General features: G+C 43.9%; 1 protein-coding gene across 4 annotated transcripts in view; it reads left to right on the forward strand.

Moving 5' to 3' along the window:
- Positions 1–420: 420 nt before the first annotated feature.
- Positions 421–15,495, forward strand: part of tle2b (TLE family member 2, transcriptional corepressor b) — a 78,346-nt gene continuing 63,271 nt past the window's right edge. For 2 of the 4 annotated variants that reach the window (XM_039606999.1, XM_039607002.1), the window contains exons 1-3: positions 421–1,309; positions 12,429–12,526; positions 13,664–13,727. In XM_039606999.1, coding sequence (XP_039462933.1) covers positions 1,286–1,309; positions 12,429–12,526; positions 13,664–13,727 — 186 coding nt within the window. In that variant the 5' untranslated portion in view covers positions 421–1,285. Of the gene's footprint in view, positions 1,310–10,704; positions 11,960–12,428; positions 12,527–13,663; positions 13,728–15,495 lie in introns of those variants that run through there. The other 2 variants (XM_039607000.1, XM_039607003.1) reach the window with 2 other exon arrangements.

Genomic DNA, 15,495 nt, shown 5'->3' on the forward strand with positions numbered 1-15,495 from the left:
CACCTGGATTTGTGCGCGATTAGGCGTGATTGGATTGCTGTCGCATCATCTATGCCGCATTTTAATGCAAGGTGCAAACTGCCTAATAAACTTATCACTGTAATTGTTGTGTGTGTTTGGTGCTGCACATCGAGTGTGTCTGCATAGCTGTCCTGAATTTGCGTTGGAGCGTTTTGTGTGTTTGAATCTCGATTCATATCAGTTTGAGCCCGAGTCTTTGTGCATGACTGATTGCTTTGTGTGTCTGACCACAATTGAAAAGAGATCCATCTCTCGCCTCTCTCTCTCGCTCCCCCTCTCTGTTTGACTGGGTGTCTCTATCTACTCAGTTCCACCTTAAGAGGAGCTTTAGCAGCCTGTCGTGTTTGTGTTGAAGCCAACAGGCACAATATATTACAGTCTAGGGCTTGCTGCTGAAAAGCCCGCTGGATCCTTCACTGACCTGCTGTTCTTTCCTGCTTTCCTCTTGCATTTTTTTTCCACATTTAGATTAAAAACAAAGCTCTCACTCTCTCTCTCTCACACACACTCTCACTCCCTTCCCCTCCTCCTTCTCCTCCTCCTCCTTTTTCTTCTTCTTCTTCTTCTTATCCTCCTTCTTCTTTTCTGCGGCAGCAGTCAAGGCAGAGGCTTCAGTGTGTCACAGAGAGGGTGAAGAGGAGGAAAAAGCAGAGAAGAAGACTATTTGATCGAGCTGAGTGTTTGTTTACGTTTGTGTGTTTCGCCATTGGACGGCTGGGTGAAGGGGCAGGAGGAGAAGAGGGGCGAAGAGTAGGAGAAGTGGAAGAGGGGAGCTTGTCTGGATGAAATTCTATGTGTCATGTCACTACGTGTGGACCCTGACTGATCACAGGGTGAGGAGAAGGCTGAGAGACGCTGAGGAGGAGAAACTGAGACTTTCACTGTGGAAAGGACAAGAGAGGAGGAGGAGGTAAAGTCCGCTGCTCCGTTTTGTCATGATATTATCGGATGAAGGAATTGACAGACTTCTTCTTCTTCTTCAGTTGTGCGTCAAGAGGAATATGCAGTAAAAGATAAATATACATATATATACATATATAGGGAGAGAGTGCGCGAGAGAAAAAGCAAAGAAGAACAGAAGAGTAAAGACTGCTGCGTTCAACCCTGCTAAGGAGCAGAAACTGGACTTATTGACTGGTGAGAGTGTGCGGGGGTTTGTGTGTGCGTGTGTGTGGCTGTGTAACCGGTGGAGGGCAGAGGAGTGGAGGGCCAGGGGACTAACCTGGCCATCAAACGGACTGGCAGCCTCTCCTCTCCTGGGATCATGTACCCTCAGGGCAGGCATCCGGTATGTACCTCCTTATGTCTTCTTTACCTGTCTGTGTCTATCTCCAACTCCTACCTGTCTGTCCCTTTTTATGTCTCCGATTGCATTCTCACTTCTTCTTTTCTTTCTTCAGTATGTCTCTTATTTTGCATCTTTTTGATTTTTTTTTTTAATTTCCTGCTGGTCTTTCCTTACATCCCTCCTCTTCTCAACTCTCACCTTGTTTATGTGTCTGTGTCCTTCTGTCTGTCTTTTTCTGTCCCTCCTCCTTAGTTTTACTGTAACATGAGGAGTGAGACGTGATGGGAGGGGAGTGGGATGTTTGGGCTAAGAGATTCCCTGTTATGTATACACACACACACACACACACACACACACACACACACACACACACACACACACACACACTGTCTGTCTCTCAGGCACACACACACACACACCTCCCTGTCATCTGCAACCAGGTGCCTTTGAGATCTTGTTGATAGTTGGCAGTGTAGGTGGCACATAACTGAATCTGCACCTTTCAGTGTGCATTTATGTGTGTGTGTGAGAATAGATCTGGCTGCATTAATGTGTGTGCATGTGTGTGTGAAAGACCATCAGCTGTCTGTTTGCTCATTTCTGTTGCTAAGCAAACACACACAGACGCCCAGACACACACACACACACACACACACACACACACACACACACATGCACACACATAGACATAGGCTATTTAATTGATAGTTAAATTCTACTTAATTCATTTCCATTACCACTAAGAAAGGTCGTGAGTGCACAAGTACTTCCCCTTAATACCTCTTTAAAATCCCTCCTTCAGTTTCACCCTCCACCACCAGTAAGAATTCGCCGTTAATTTACCTGCCGGGGTAAAATAAAGGTTAAATACGTAGACTAAAAAGCACAGAAGGATGAATGACAGCTTAGGCTCAGTCTGGCTTAGGCCATTCGTTTCACAAGGGCCCTGGTCTGGTTGCTATAATCTGATTTGGTTGTCAGTCTCTTTGTATCTGCTACAAATGGGTCAGTGGCCACTTTGCCTCACAGTCAGCCAGCAAGCCACTCAGTCAGTCAGTCAGCCAGCCATCCAGCCAACTAGCCATCCAACCAGCCAGCCAGCTATCACACAGAATTATGAATGACATTTTCACAAGAGGAAGGCATGAGGAATCAATTATACGTACAGAGAGAATGCTAATAAGGCAGCAGCTGGAAAAGAAGGGAGAAAAAGACGCTGGGAGAAACAGAGGAGTAAATACAAATGGAGAAAGTGAAAGATGTAAGAGCCAAGAAGGAGGAGGGGGGGGCAAAAAAGGCTAGAAAGAATTCTTGAAAAAGGCACGGCTGGGGGTGGAAAGAGAAATGAAAATGAATGAGAGATGCGAAAGAAGAATAGAGCGCGAACATTCCTCTGTTCTCTCCTTTAGAGACGAATCAGAGAGCTTCCTGCTGCGATGCTCTGTGTTGCTGATAAAGTTCAATGCCAGATTGAGCCAACTCCAACCGATCAATAGTCTCTATCTCGCTCTTTCTGTCTCTCTCCCGTGTTTCTCCTCCTCTGTTTTCCTCCTCTCTCGCTTCTTCCTCTGCGGCCCTCCTCTGCCAGAGGAACTTTATTTCTGGTGTTGCTGTGAAATGTGATCTGTGGAGAGGTGCGAGGGTGCAAAGAACGGTTACGTGTGTGCATGCATGTGTGTGTTTGTCTGACTTTTCATGTGCTTGTGTTTGTAGACACTATGTGAGTGTGTGTGTGCTTATATGCATATACACATGTGCTCAGTTCAGACTTACTTGTAATTTGCGCTCATAGCTTTTAAGCAGTCCGTCAGCTTTTCCACATGCAGGAATGCTGAAATATTATTATTTTTTCCCTGTTTTCATACTAGTTTGTTGTTTAGATGTTTTAATTGTGCCTATGTGAACGGGAAAAGGTTGTAATAGGTGTAAATATATACTCCCTTCAATAACGTCACGCAGGTTTCTAGGAATGAGCCTACATTTTAAAAGTGTGTTTCTAGTTTAGAGGCAGATTTCCCTTTTTTTTCAGTCAAACATTAGTTTCCATTCATTTAAAAGAGGCTTGAAAGTTGCACGAGTCAGATCATCTCTGGCAGTAGTCGCTGTATTGCCTTAATTGTTTGTGGTAAAGATACACTGCCGTGTTGCTGTCTTTTTACACGGATCCCCATCAAACATTCTCCTCAAAAACTCGTCGACTGCATCAAACAGCTGATGTGTGTCACTGGTAAATACAATCAGAAGCCAAACTGTAAGGAATGTGAAAATAAAGTACGAGCTCTGTGTATTTTTGATCACACCGCAACAGTTTTCGAAATCTATGTGAAAACTGTGTTACCAAGAGCTGATAATGTAACTTTAAATGGTTTCATGTCATGACCAAGTGAGGTTATGAAGTATAACTTATTTGAAAGTTTGTCTGAAGATGTCTTAAATATACTTGATTTCTCCCTGATCTCGTCGTCATCTAAAGTGGTGGTTAACTCATGATTGATGATGTGATTTTTCTTCTTCAGTCTGAGATGTCGGTTTAATTCCCAACAGGCTGCCTTGAATGTGACATGTTCCGACCCATGCCTATTTGGAAGTGATGTCTTCAGATTAATGGATGAAATGAGGATGCGAGGCTTGAACTGCATCATTACTGTTGTTGTCGTTTTAATTGTTTTTGGAAAAGTCAGACTTTGTTCTGGTTCTCTGGTGGGAAAGGGTTAAAAACTGAGGGTTGATTTGCCAGGCGAGCAGAGCTGTAATTGGTTCCACTGGATTTTTGTGGCAAGCGTTATCAGAACTGTGTGCACAATTTTGTGTGTGTGTGTGTGTGTGTGTTTGTGTGCGTGTGTGAGAGAGAGGGGGTTTGTGCGAGGTGTGTTTCTGTTTAATGTGTGTTTTGCGGTGTGTGTGCTTTTTCTTTTAGGTGTCTATTTCCTTTTAGTGCTTTGCGAGTGTGCACATATTTGTATTAGCTGTGTGTGTGTGAGTGTGTGTCGCCTTGTTTGTTGACTTAGATGTGTGTTTCTCAGTGTGCATTTCTCCAGTGTAAGGTTCAGTGCTGTTTTACGTGCGTTACGTGCTTTTGTGTGTAACCATATGCATGTGCTTGGCTGTAATGCTGTTAATTTTTATTTATCAGTTAAATGCTCCAGAACCCCTCGTTCTTCCTGTTTATTTATTTTTATGGAAGGGTTCACGTTTGTTTACTCGCTGCACATGGAATTTGGGCCCATCAGACAGCTCTATGCCAGTATTGCAGGGTGGATATGAATCCAGTCATGTGAAAGTACCTCAAACTTTTGCATGTGTGTGTGTTTGCGTCTGGATTTGGAAGTGGAAGTGCAAAAGGAGAGCCGTGGCGGTGTGTGTGGATGTGTGTGTATGTGTGTGTATGTGCCAACAACAGTAACAATAAATATTGTCCCAGTTCGACCTCGACTGCTGCTGTGAATGTACAAGGCCTTGATTGGCTGCCACACCCCAGTGAGCCAGGGGGAGGGAAAGAAGGGGCGAAAGGGAGGGATTTCCAGTTTATTTTCACGGTTAACAGAGATGTCAGGGACTCCTAGCTTGTAGAGGGGATCACGATTAGACTCAAACTGAAATATACACACGTACTTAAAAGATTGCAAAAAAATACTGGAGATATTTAACCACATCTATCATGATGTTACAGTTATTAATTTGTTCATTATTTACCATTCAATGAGTTGCCAGACAAGTAAAGAGGCAAATGTTTGTTGCAGAACCTAAAATGTACAGTCATCTCTGTGCATGTATGAAATGAGTTTGCTTCTCCTGTGGCCATGAACAGACTGACAAACTAATTGCAATAGACGGCCACAGAAAGTACATATGACTCAGTAATGAGGCGAGAGACGCCGAAGAGTGTTTCTGTGCGTCTTAAACTCGTTTGATGAGTGTGTGTCAGACTAGTTGAGATGACTTCAGTGCATTGTTGCTATGGCAGTAATTAAGTAATTGTTAGTTTGTTCGGAAGACATGCAAATGTGCGGTGTTTGCTTTCACATGCACACACTGGCCCTGCCATTTCTTCTTCTTTTTTTTGCCAGGAATACAGCTGTGTTGGGTAGTTTGTTTTTTTCCAAACATTTGTGGCTGTAACGACATCTACGTACGGTAAACAGCACAGAGGATTGCTGTAACCTCCCACAGATGACATTCTCTCCTCCTCCTGAGACATTGTCCTTGTCTTGTTTACATTTAATTTCATTCAGCATTTCAGAGGCAACCCTCTAAAAGGCAAAAAGTCAAGCAACAACAATACAGCTGCAGTGAGACGACCCGCAGGATAAGCAAAAAGTCAAACAACTAACCAAGCAGCTACTCCTGATCAGACATCAGCAGCCACCCAGATTAAGTCTTCTCTCTGATTAAAAACAGGCCTTTTTTCATCCTCAAATCCTGCGTTCTGTGTTCTTTTCTTTGCCATTAAAAGAAATGATCAGAGCGAGGCTTGGATCGAGTCCAGAGACTCATTTAGCTGCCAATCTTTCCCTTATTTGTAATCCACCGCTGGCTTAACGGCTGACTGGTGAGCTGCAGCTTTAACTGGCTTGCTTTCTGACTGACTGGTAACTAGTGGACTGACTGGCTGATTCAATGTCTATTTCACTTCAGGGCTACTGGATCACTGACTGACATTGATTAGATCTTATTGATACAAACAGCGCTTTTGATTTAGCTTGTAGTTGTTTTTTGTTTAGTTTTTTTAATTGATCCTCCTCTCGATTGCTGAAATTTATTTATTTTTGTTCTTTATTAGCATCCACCCAGCTGGGTTATTATCTCAGAGTGAGCTGAAGCTTTACTACAATGAAATTGAAATAATTATTGTACCACGTCAGGGTTTTTCCTCGCTCAGAATGTGCCTCCGGGGAGTGACTGTGCACTTGAGCGCTGTTGGTCTGTGTATAGTTCTGGGACAAAGTCTTTGTTACCTGAGTTAACAGAAGTTTATAGATTTTAAAAGAAATAAGCTCGACTATATCAAACTGTCCATATGAGAATATTTTTAGTACTGATGATTTTTCATATGGAAGACCAAAATATCCCAGATAGATGAAAGAAATTTCAAGCTTGAAGGATGCAATTCTGATGCATTAGATGATTTTTGTGCCGGTTCTCAGCTGGAAACAGTCTTGATTCAAATTCTTACCAACTATAGCTGTTTCTGAACATAACCTCATGGAGGAGTATGTGAAAATCAAAATGTCCTACTCAGTCAGACCCCGGCATTAAACAGCCTAATCCAAAGGCTGTGTAATGACCAATTGCGCTGATTTGTGCCATTGTGAAAATGCTGCGGTTAAAAATCTGCACGCTCCTTTCAGGCACTTTCCTCGACTAAACCACACTGTGAGTCTCCAGTAGGGGGAATGCATCTGAAGTGGATTTTCTCCTGCTGTGTGATACATGTAAGACGAAACCGCTTCAGACAATGTCCCAACCCGTTTCCCCTGAAACTGTCTGGACTGCATCTCCTTAAGTGTTAGTTTGTTAAGATTTAAGCTTTTAAGGCTTGAAAAACCAAATAACTGTGAATAGTTAAGATGTTCCTGAGTTCTCAGCACAAAGAGAGAGCCAGTACCTCTAAACGGGACTCTGCTGTTGGAAGAGTGTTTTTCTCTTAGCAATAAAGACTTTTGAGTGGAAATGCAGGGACAGCTGTGTGTGACTTACAAAAATGAAACTCTGAGGGCTTCATAAAAACCTTGCTGATATGTAGGTGTGTTAAATTACCATCCTTCCCTTAAGCCTCTCTGTTTAGCTTTTCATCCACACACAGCCTAAACCAAGGAGCTGTTCCTGATGTTACTGCTCACTTCAGCAGACACAAATACTCACGCTCACACATATGCAGGCATGCGCACAGCACACACACACACACATATACACACACATGCACAAGGGGCACTGACACTCCTATGCCACACTCATCTATTCGTGTGCCTTTTTTCCTAAATATTTCACCAGCCAATTATTATTTCATGTGCTATCTGAATGTGTCTCTGCTTGTCTCAGACAGACACACAGGGGAAGGGGGAAAAACGAGGGAGCAGGAAGGATGAGTAAAGAGCGACAGGAGAGAAGAAGGAGGGAAGAGCAAGCAAAAGGGCACAAAAAAAAAAACAAAAGAGAAAAGTGTTCTGTGGGTGTTTCGGTTGAATGAATGCATCCATGCATAGGCATGCCTGCTTATACCGTGCGAATACTTATGTGATGGTGGAAAGTGTGCCAGGGGCTAAACAGATAGGTGGAGGAGACAAGCAGACAGAAAGAATCATTTCTTTCCCAATCATTCCCAGACCTGAATCTGTTTCACAGTTGCTTCTCTCGTGCAGCAACTATCGGTGCTGGAAGAACAGGCAGCAGCTTGAACAGAAGACAGACGCAGGCTGACCTGATACGATATGAAGAGAATTTAAAAAAACAACTGAAAAAGTACAGAAAACAGACGTGAATTGAATAGTTGAAAAAGTATTCATGTGCAAATTCAGTCTTTAATACTTTTCCCACAAAAAACTAGTGCCGTGTGTGTACCGTGACATTGACTAGTGACATTTACTGAATGACAGTTTGTAAAGGCCACATGAGATTTGATGATGCTGAATTTTTCACTTTCAATTTTTCAAAAAAGATAAAGAAATGATTAAATTAAATAAAACACCAGAGTAATGTGTGTCTTTATTCTGTTTGTAGTATCCACACTCAAATTGATGCTGGCACCAAACATGGGTGGCATGATTCACGTCCCACAGTTGGTTTTGCTTTTATTTTCTCTTTCTTTTATTTTGACTGATATGATGGTGCAAGGTAATTTGTTTGCGCCTGATGGAAATAAGCAGGGATAGAAACAATGCAGGATTTCAATTATTTAAGAAACTGCTTTGTAAATATTTTATGATATTTCTGAAGAAGCACATTACTGCCACTTGTATCTCTTCAGTCAATGCCCACAGCTCATGGCAGTAGATGAGGATAGGAAAATAGATTGACCAGTAAATCAACAGAGCGCTAAAGCATCCGCATCGTTGCAGATGCCGCAATGATCCTCCTATCAATCTTCCTCTGGATTCTGCCTGGAACTCATGAAGCAGCAGGTTTCCGGTCCAGATCATGCAAATCCACCCCTTTTACTGCGGCTTGGAGTTCCTCATTCTTACTCACTCACCTCCAGAGTGGCCCAGTTCAAGCTGGAGGTCAACATCAACCTTCAGAAAGTCAAGACACCAGCCCACCAAAACCTGGCCACACCTAGAAAATCTATCAGGGCTGAGGGTCGTTACTTCCTTACAGCCCTTGCAGTCAAACTCCTGACAGGTAATAGTTGCAGCCAGCGGGTGGGTCCCTCCTCCGTGCCGTCTCGTGACATGGCTTCAACCACCACTCCCCTCCCTTCCTACCATATACATAATCCTTCCTAATTCTCTGCTTACCCATGCCAGCTCGTCCAAATTGTGATTGACTGCTGGCCCACATGGTGCATATGTGCACGCATGTGTGTGTGTGTTTACGCACAAGTGACCTTTATTTCTCTTCCTCTCCCCTCTTCCACCTCCACCTCCTAGATTAACTGGATCAGTTTTGGGTTTCAGGATCCCCTATGCTGGATGATATGGTGCTCTCTCTCTCAAACGCACACACACACAGTCACACATAAAAACATGGGAGGCGTTAGGCTGTTTTTTGGCTCATCGTGACGCCCTACTGGACCCCTAACAGTCTGGTCTGCCATCTGTCACAATATAGGAGAGAAGGCACACACATACACTCAAACAACAGTGTTTGTTTGGTGTACATAGAGCATTGCTTGCTGATGCTTCTCTTGCAGAAGTTCAATTTTACTCTTACTGGCTTAAGTGTCCTTGAGTAAGACACCAAGTCTCCTGTTATTACATTTAAGCATGAACTATTTTCATTCCAGCTTCCCATGCTGGTCTCTTCATTCTGACAGAAAGAGCTCAGCACAGGCGTGGAATATTTCTCCTTTCGCCTCAGGACCTTATAACTTTTTTTTTTTTTGTATTTTTCATTTCCTTTTTCGTGCATAAGAAGCTTTATCGCTCCAGGCTCTTTGAAACTCATTCAAAAAGGTGCAACTGGCAAATCAAAAGTAAGACATTTTTCGAGTTTTTGTCCAGCAGATGAAAGGATTCAGGTCTCTCTCATCAGCGCGCTGCACAGGACGCCGTGGCGACACCAACGGTTGTGACTCGCAGATCTCTTGTATAATCCCAATCTGTGACTATGGGCTTTATTATATGACTTAGTGCTGCTGATGTAACCCGCCAGCAGCACTTTGTCTGTGTGTTCATGTGTGCATGGCAGCAGATGGTAGAAGCAGTATTACCACAGGCCGACGGACAGGGTAGAGAGACCGGGTTGTGTTGACTACAGCAAACACAGCATCTCTCTCTCTTTTACCCAGTCGGTCTGAGTCTGTGTCTCTCTCTCCCTATGTCCTCTTCCCCTCGCCTCAGTGTCAGACGGATGAATGGCTGGCTATCTCTCTCAGTCAGCAGCCACACCACTTTTTCATCATCCGTCTCTCTGTTCGTTCTTTCATTCCTCTGGAAGAATGTCAGACTAGTCTATCACACCCTCCATCCCTCAATCCATCCACCCCTCTGTCTGTCAGATGAGTATCTATCTTTCTTCTGACCCCCCCTCCCTCTGGTCAATCCATCCCTCTGTCCCTACCCTCCCTGTGTGAGTTCATGCGTCGTTTGTGTGGCACTGTGTACTTAAATTGTGAAACTACATGCACAGTCTGTTTGTTTATGTGTTTTTCAATAAGCTTATGCTATGTGTGTGTGTGTGTGTGTGTGTGTGTGTGTGTGTGTGTGTGTATCAATGTGTGTGCCAGATCATGGTCTGCAAGCCCCCCCCTCCCCCCAAACACCCCCCACCCCCACCCCCGACACACACACACACACTCCCGCCTCTCCTCCCCCACTGAGTGTGTGCGGTGTGAATCAAGGTCAGTGGGGATCTGTTGGCAGACACCATCATCTATCCCATCTACGCCCTCCCTTATACACGCGCACGCACGCACACACACGCACACACACACACACACACACACACACCCTGGGGGTATGTGTGTATTGCGTCCATCCACCCATCTAGATGTCCCCACCATGCCTGCCTCAGTTCAGTTAAGCTCGGGCTCAGCTCGGCTCCCCGGATTAATTACTGGGGAACCCACCGCGTCTTTGACCTCCACCGTCGGACTAATTGAAATCTAATTGAATTGTGCTTGTCTAGACTAATGAAGAGCCGCCACTGAAACCGCCAATCTTTTAGCCGTGGCTGTTGCCCGCTAGCCACCCAGCTGCGCCATAGCGACAGCACTAGTCTGCTGATTCTGATTGGATGGATGACTGCACGGATGGACGCGTGGATGAGCATAGAGACAAACAATAGTTGATTTGGATAATTAGCCTCTGCTTAATAACCACCGTTAGCCTTTTTGCTCCTACAGTGCAGCCCTGAACTTTTAAAACTTACTTGATGGAGGCGCAAATGTTTGATGCAATCTGACTGGACATTAGCTGGTAGCTCCTTGGTACGAAGTCCGTGTGATTTCAGATTGAAGAATGTCAGAACGGAGCACCTAATTTTCTGGTGCATTTACCACTAGTGGTTGAGTGTCACGTGTGCTACGCAGACAGCAGAGCTCACATAAACCAATCAAAGTAAATGTGTCCGAAATAGGCAGCTGTGTGCGATTCTCCCAAAATTGTCCCTAGTGCAAGTGTGATAGTTGTGATACAGGCAGAAAAGATGTTGGTATTGGGTTATGCACCTGTAGGACAGCGGAAGACTTTAGCTCAGTTTACACTTCTGCGTGCCTGTGTTGCTCTGCAGTCTCCCTGACAAAATGCTACTTGGCGCTTCTCTTCAAGTTGATCCGTTTTCCTACACTCGATTGGAAAAATTGTGGCTGCAGGCTGCAACGACGTGACGTGCTGTTACTTTTATAGCAAGACGCACATCGGGTTACAACACAGGCTTTTAGGTTTTTGTGCAGCATAAATATAACTCAGAAGCATAAATTCCCCTTTAGTCTCCAAACACTACAGGAATCTGGCTTCTGTCCTCAACTGCCATGCTCTTGGCTTTGGTGGGGGGGCTCATGGTCACAGCGGGGATTATTTGCAGGCTGGAAGCAGATGAGTTGTCCTTGTCAAAGGAATTTAAAGGGGATAGTGGTGAGACTGCACTCTGATAGGTCATAAGAAGTGACTGGAAGGAAGTGTCAGAGGCACCTGGCAGTCTGCTAGGCTCGCAGTGAGTGTCATAATACAGAAAAATTAATCAGTCTAAATTAGGAGGAAGCAGGAGAAGAATGGAAAAAAAATTTGGTGTCTTCTTACATAAAAATGTCCTCTGAGGATTAACAGTGTCATTAAAAACACGCTCGTGCTCTTCCACGTACTCCAGCCCCATCCCCAAACAAAACAACTTCTGCATCGAAAAACATCAACACTGGCCTCGTTTCTCAAACTTTGCGAAGACTATGGAGAAGCAGGGCTGCTGTCGAAAGCGTTTTAGACAGGCATGGAGGGCTGGTGGGGGGGGACCCTTGGGAGATGCTTGTTTTGTTGGGCCTTCTTTGGCTTTTAGCAGGTGAGAGACGATGCCGTGATTCCCTATAAGTTATTCATTTGATGTTTCCTCCCTTCTCAGCTCTTTGTAGGCTGGAATACATTAGCAGCCTGGCAGAGTGAAGAGGATGCTAATGTGGAAGCGAGGGAGAGTGAGAGGACAGGAAGAAAGGATGGGGGGCAGTGGAGAGAAGGAGGCAGAGTCATTAGAGGAGGAGGAGAACAGAGAGAGAGAGGACAAGGCTTTTATGATGTGTGGGAAGGGGAAGTGACCTTCCCTCTCACTTTCATCTTGGCTTTTTTTCCTCCTCATGCCTCGCTCCCTCACACACACAAACACACAAACACACTTACAGTTTCTCGCACACACTCCAGTGTGCAGGTTCACATGCACCTGCACATTTACAGCAGTGCTTACAGTCACACACACACATTCACACCTCTGTATCTGTTTTTCAACCACTCTTTGTTCTGTTTTTCCCCCTGTGCAGGTCCCCTTGCAACCTGGCCAGTCTTTCAAGTTCACAGTCCTGGAAACTCTGGACCGAATCAAGGAGGAATTCCAATTCCTCCAGGCTCAGTATCACAGGTACCCAAAACACATAACACAAATCCATTTGTGCATGCGTGCAGATACACGAATTTATTTAAAAATGTAAATATTGTTTGGAAACGAAACAAGCTTCCTGAAGAAGCTTGAAACCAGTAACGCTCTTCCAGTCTTAATATAGAAACAACAAATTGTAATTCAGTTCAGATAATAAAGATAGAATGGCTGCACATGAGTCCTTTAATCTTTATAAGGAAATATGGGATGCCTGTCATACCACATTCTTTCTCTTTAGATGCCTCTACATGAGTTTCAGTCTTATCCGTCGCTCCTCATTCTAATAGGCATCCGTTTACACTAATTTGGGGAGAAATATGCTATCATTGTGTCTGTCCATATCAACCTTAACATGATATTAATAAGAAATAAATATATCACATCTAATTTTAAAATACTGCATTTTTTTAACAGTATAACTGAGTTTCCAACATAAAAAAAGAAAGTTAGGTAATTCAGGTCTTTTATTTTTAACTGCTGGAGGTGTCTGATCAGCTTATCACGGCTGGTTGACCTGAAATGACCTTAGCTAATAGAGATAAACAGTTAGGTTTAAAAAGAAAAAGCCTCTTTCTCACACCTCAGCATGCAGGTTGAACAGCCTGCTGTGATACATTAAGTAATTCACTGCAGGGTGTGTTGGATCTGTGCAAAACACACACATATCTACAAAATCAAAGAGCATCACACTAACGCCCTTCATAATAATGACCCACTGGAACTTTCTTCGTTTAATCACTGTTGATTTGTTTTAAAACCACACACTCTACATATCTGTCACGTCTAGAAACAATAACAATAATAAAAATGCAGACCAAATGTGCAGTTTAAGCAGAATTGAAAAAACGTTCCACTTGGTAGCACAGAATCAGACACCTTCCCACACACGTGGTGTTTCTGTGGTGAACTGCAGTCAAGAATGAGAGACACCCTTCTGGCTGTCGCTGTCATAAAGGTGAACATTTTCTGTGCCACTTTAAGCAGACCTTAGACCTTAAATATTACTTTTTTTGGCATATAGCAACCTAAACTATGTCCTGAATCCTGTGTAAATTATTTCTCTGGATTTAAATAAACCACTTCATTCATGCGTTTGTGCCTTTTCTCGCCCTCGTGCAGCCTGAAGCTGGAGTGTGAGAAGCTGGCCAGTGAGAAGACTGAGATGCAGAGGCACTACATCATGGTGAGTCCAGTCACATCTTTACCAAAGCTATATGATAATTTGCTAGTCTGACCAGGGCTCTTGGGCTCTCTGAGAGGAGTCTGCTGGGCAAAAATAAAATAGATGGTATATATTGAGGTAAGTATCTTAAATATCAATAACAGCAGAACACGCTTGCACATTTGCACAATATAATCTTTGCTATCGAGAGTTTTTCTCACACGCCGTTTATCTTGCTCGCTCATACCTGTCTCCGTATCTCTCGCCATATTTTATTCCTCATTCAGACCTTTTATATTGTCTTTTTCTTTGGCTTTTCTTTTTCTCTGTTTTCTCCCGTGTGCTAACAGCCTGAGCTCCTCGTGTCGGTGTGTCTGCGCGACTAAAGGCTCACATGTATCGTAAGCCTTCGTCTGTGGTACAAAACCCACACAGAGCCGACCAGAATACGATATGCACCATCTGCTAAGCTGCTCGCATTTCATAAACCTGGGAGAGCAGGCAGGATCAGGGCCGTAAGCTAGATAGACACACAGATGGAGAGACATAAAGAGGGAGAGAGAGAAGAGAAGCAGACTGGCAGATAGACTGACAAAAGAGAGAGAAAGGTAGAGAGAGAGAGCACTAAACAGGCAAACTGGCAGACAGACAGATGGATATAGATGGCCACAGACAGGCAGGAGATCAGCAGATAAACACACCCACACAGACACCCACCCACACACAGAATGTACAGGGTACTCGTTCATTCATCCATACTTGCACACGACCTTGTTCCTCTGTCCTTACGAGGACCTAATACAAGTGCATGTCAAATGCTGTTACACATGCATTTCTCCAAATAGAACAAAATTCCTTTTTTTTAAATAAAAGAGCATAAGAACACTCTCTAGCAGTTGCTATTCTTATTACTTACAGTAGTTTGGTAAGGCCTGACAGCCTCTGGTCGCTAAGGAAATAGTGTAATTCCTGACCAGCTGGAGAGGTGTTGTTAGGGGTTGCTGGCTGTCGCTAGGTAAAATTGGTCGCAGAGACTGCGCTACATACAAAAACCTCCATGCAAGTGCTTTGGTCGTTAGCACAATGAAACAACCTGTAGAGTGCATGGAAGATGAAAACTAGTCTGCAAACTGGAAATGAAAGTAAAAGAAGAAGAAAATGCGCCATTGTTCAGCTCACTGCACTTGGGTGGGTTACTGCTGCGAGCCTTACTTCCGTCCAGTGTCGTCTAATAGTTCTTTCAGCTAATATAGCATGTTTGGACAATTGTGTGATTGAAGTCACTGAAACTGCAACCCTGAACATTTCTGGGCGATACGTGAGAGCACAACTGTCTCGTGCTGTTGGATCAGACATAAGCCAGTCAACCTGCGAGCTCCCCGAGGCTACAGAGTCTGCGTGATGTCATTTTGTACCGATGTGCAAATAACACAGATAGTAGTACAGTGCATTCACTTCTAGCGTGTTCCCTCCTGCACGCTCCATCCAGGCTGCTGCCAAATGACACAGAGTACTTCCAGTTGTGCCAGCGCATCTGAAGCAGGCTATATCCCGCTGTGAGAAAGAACAACTGTGGAAAATATCCAACCTCATTATCTCAAAATTGGCTTGAGTTCATGTGTGAAAATGTCTTGAGATAACACGCTGATTGTACAATTCTTTTGTCTAACAAATATTTTAGTTTCACGAGAAGAAGACTGAGTGTTTCACCAGCAGATTTGCTTGTTGCTCAGGCCGCTCACTCAAGTTATAATGACATCTTTAAAACGATTGGAACAGAAATCTGCTG

The sequence above is a fragment of the Oreochromis aureus genome, linkage group 23 (genome assembly GCF_013358895.1).
Source record: "Oreochromis aureus strain Israel breed Guangdong linkage group 23, ZZ_aureus, whole genome shotgun sequence".
Lineage (NCBI taxonomy): Eukaryota > Metazoa > Chordata > Actinopteri > Cichliformes > Cichlidae > Oreochromis > Oreochromis aureus.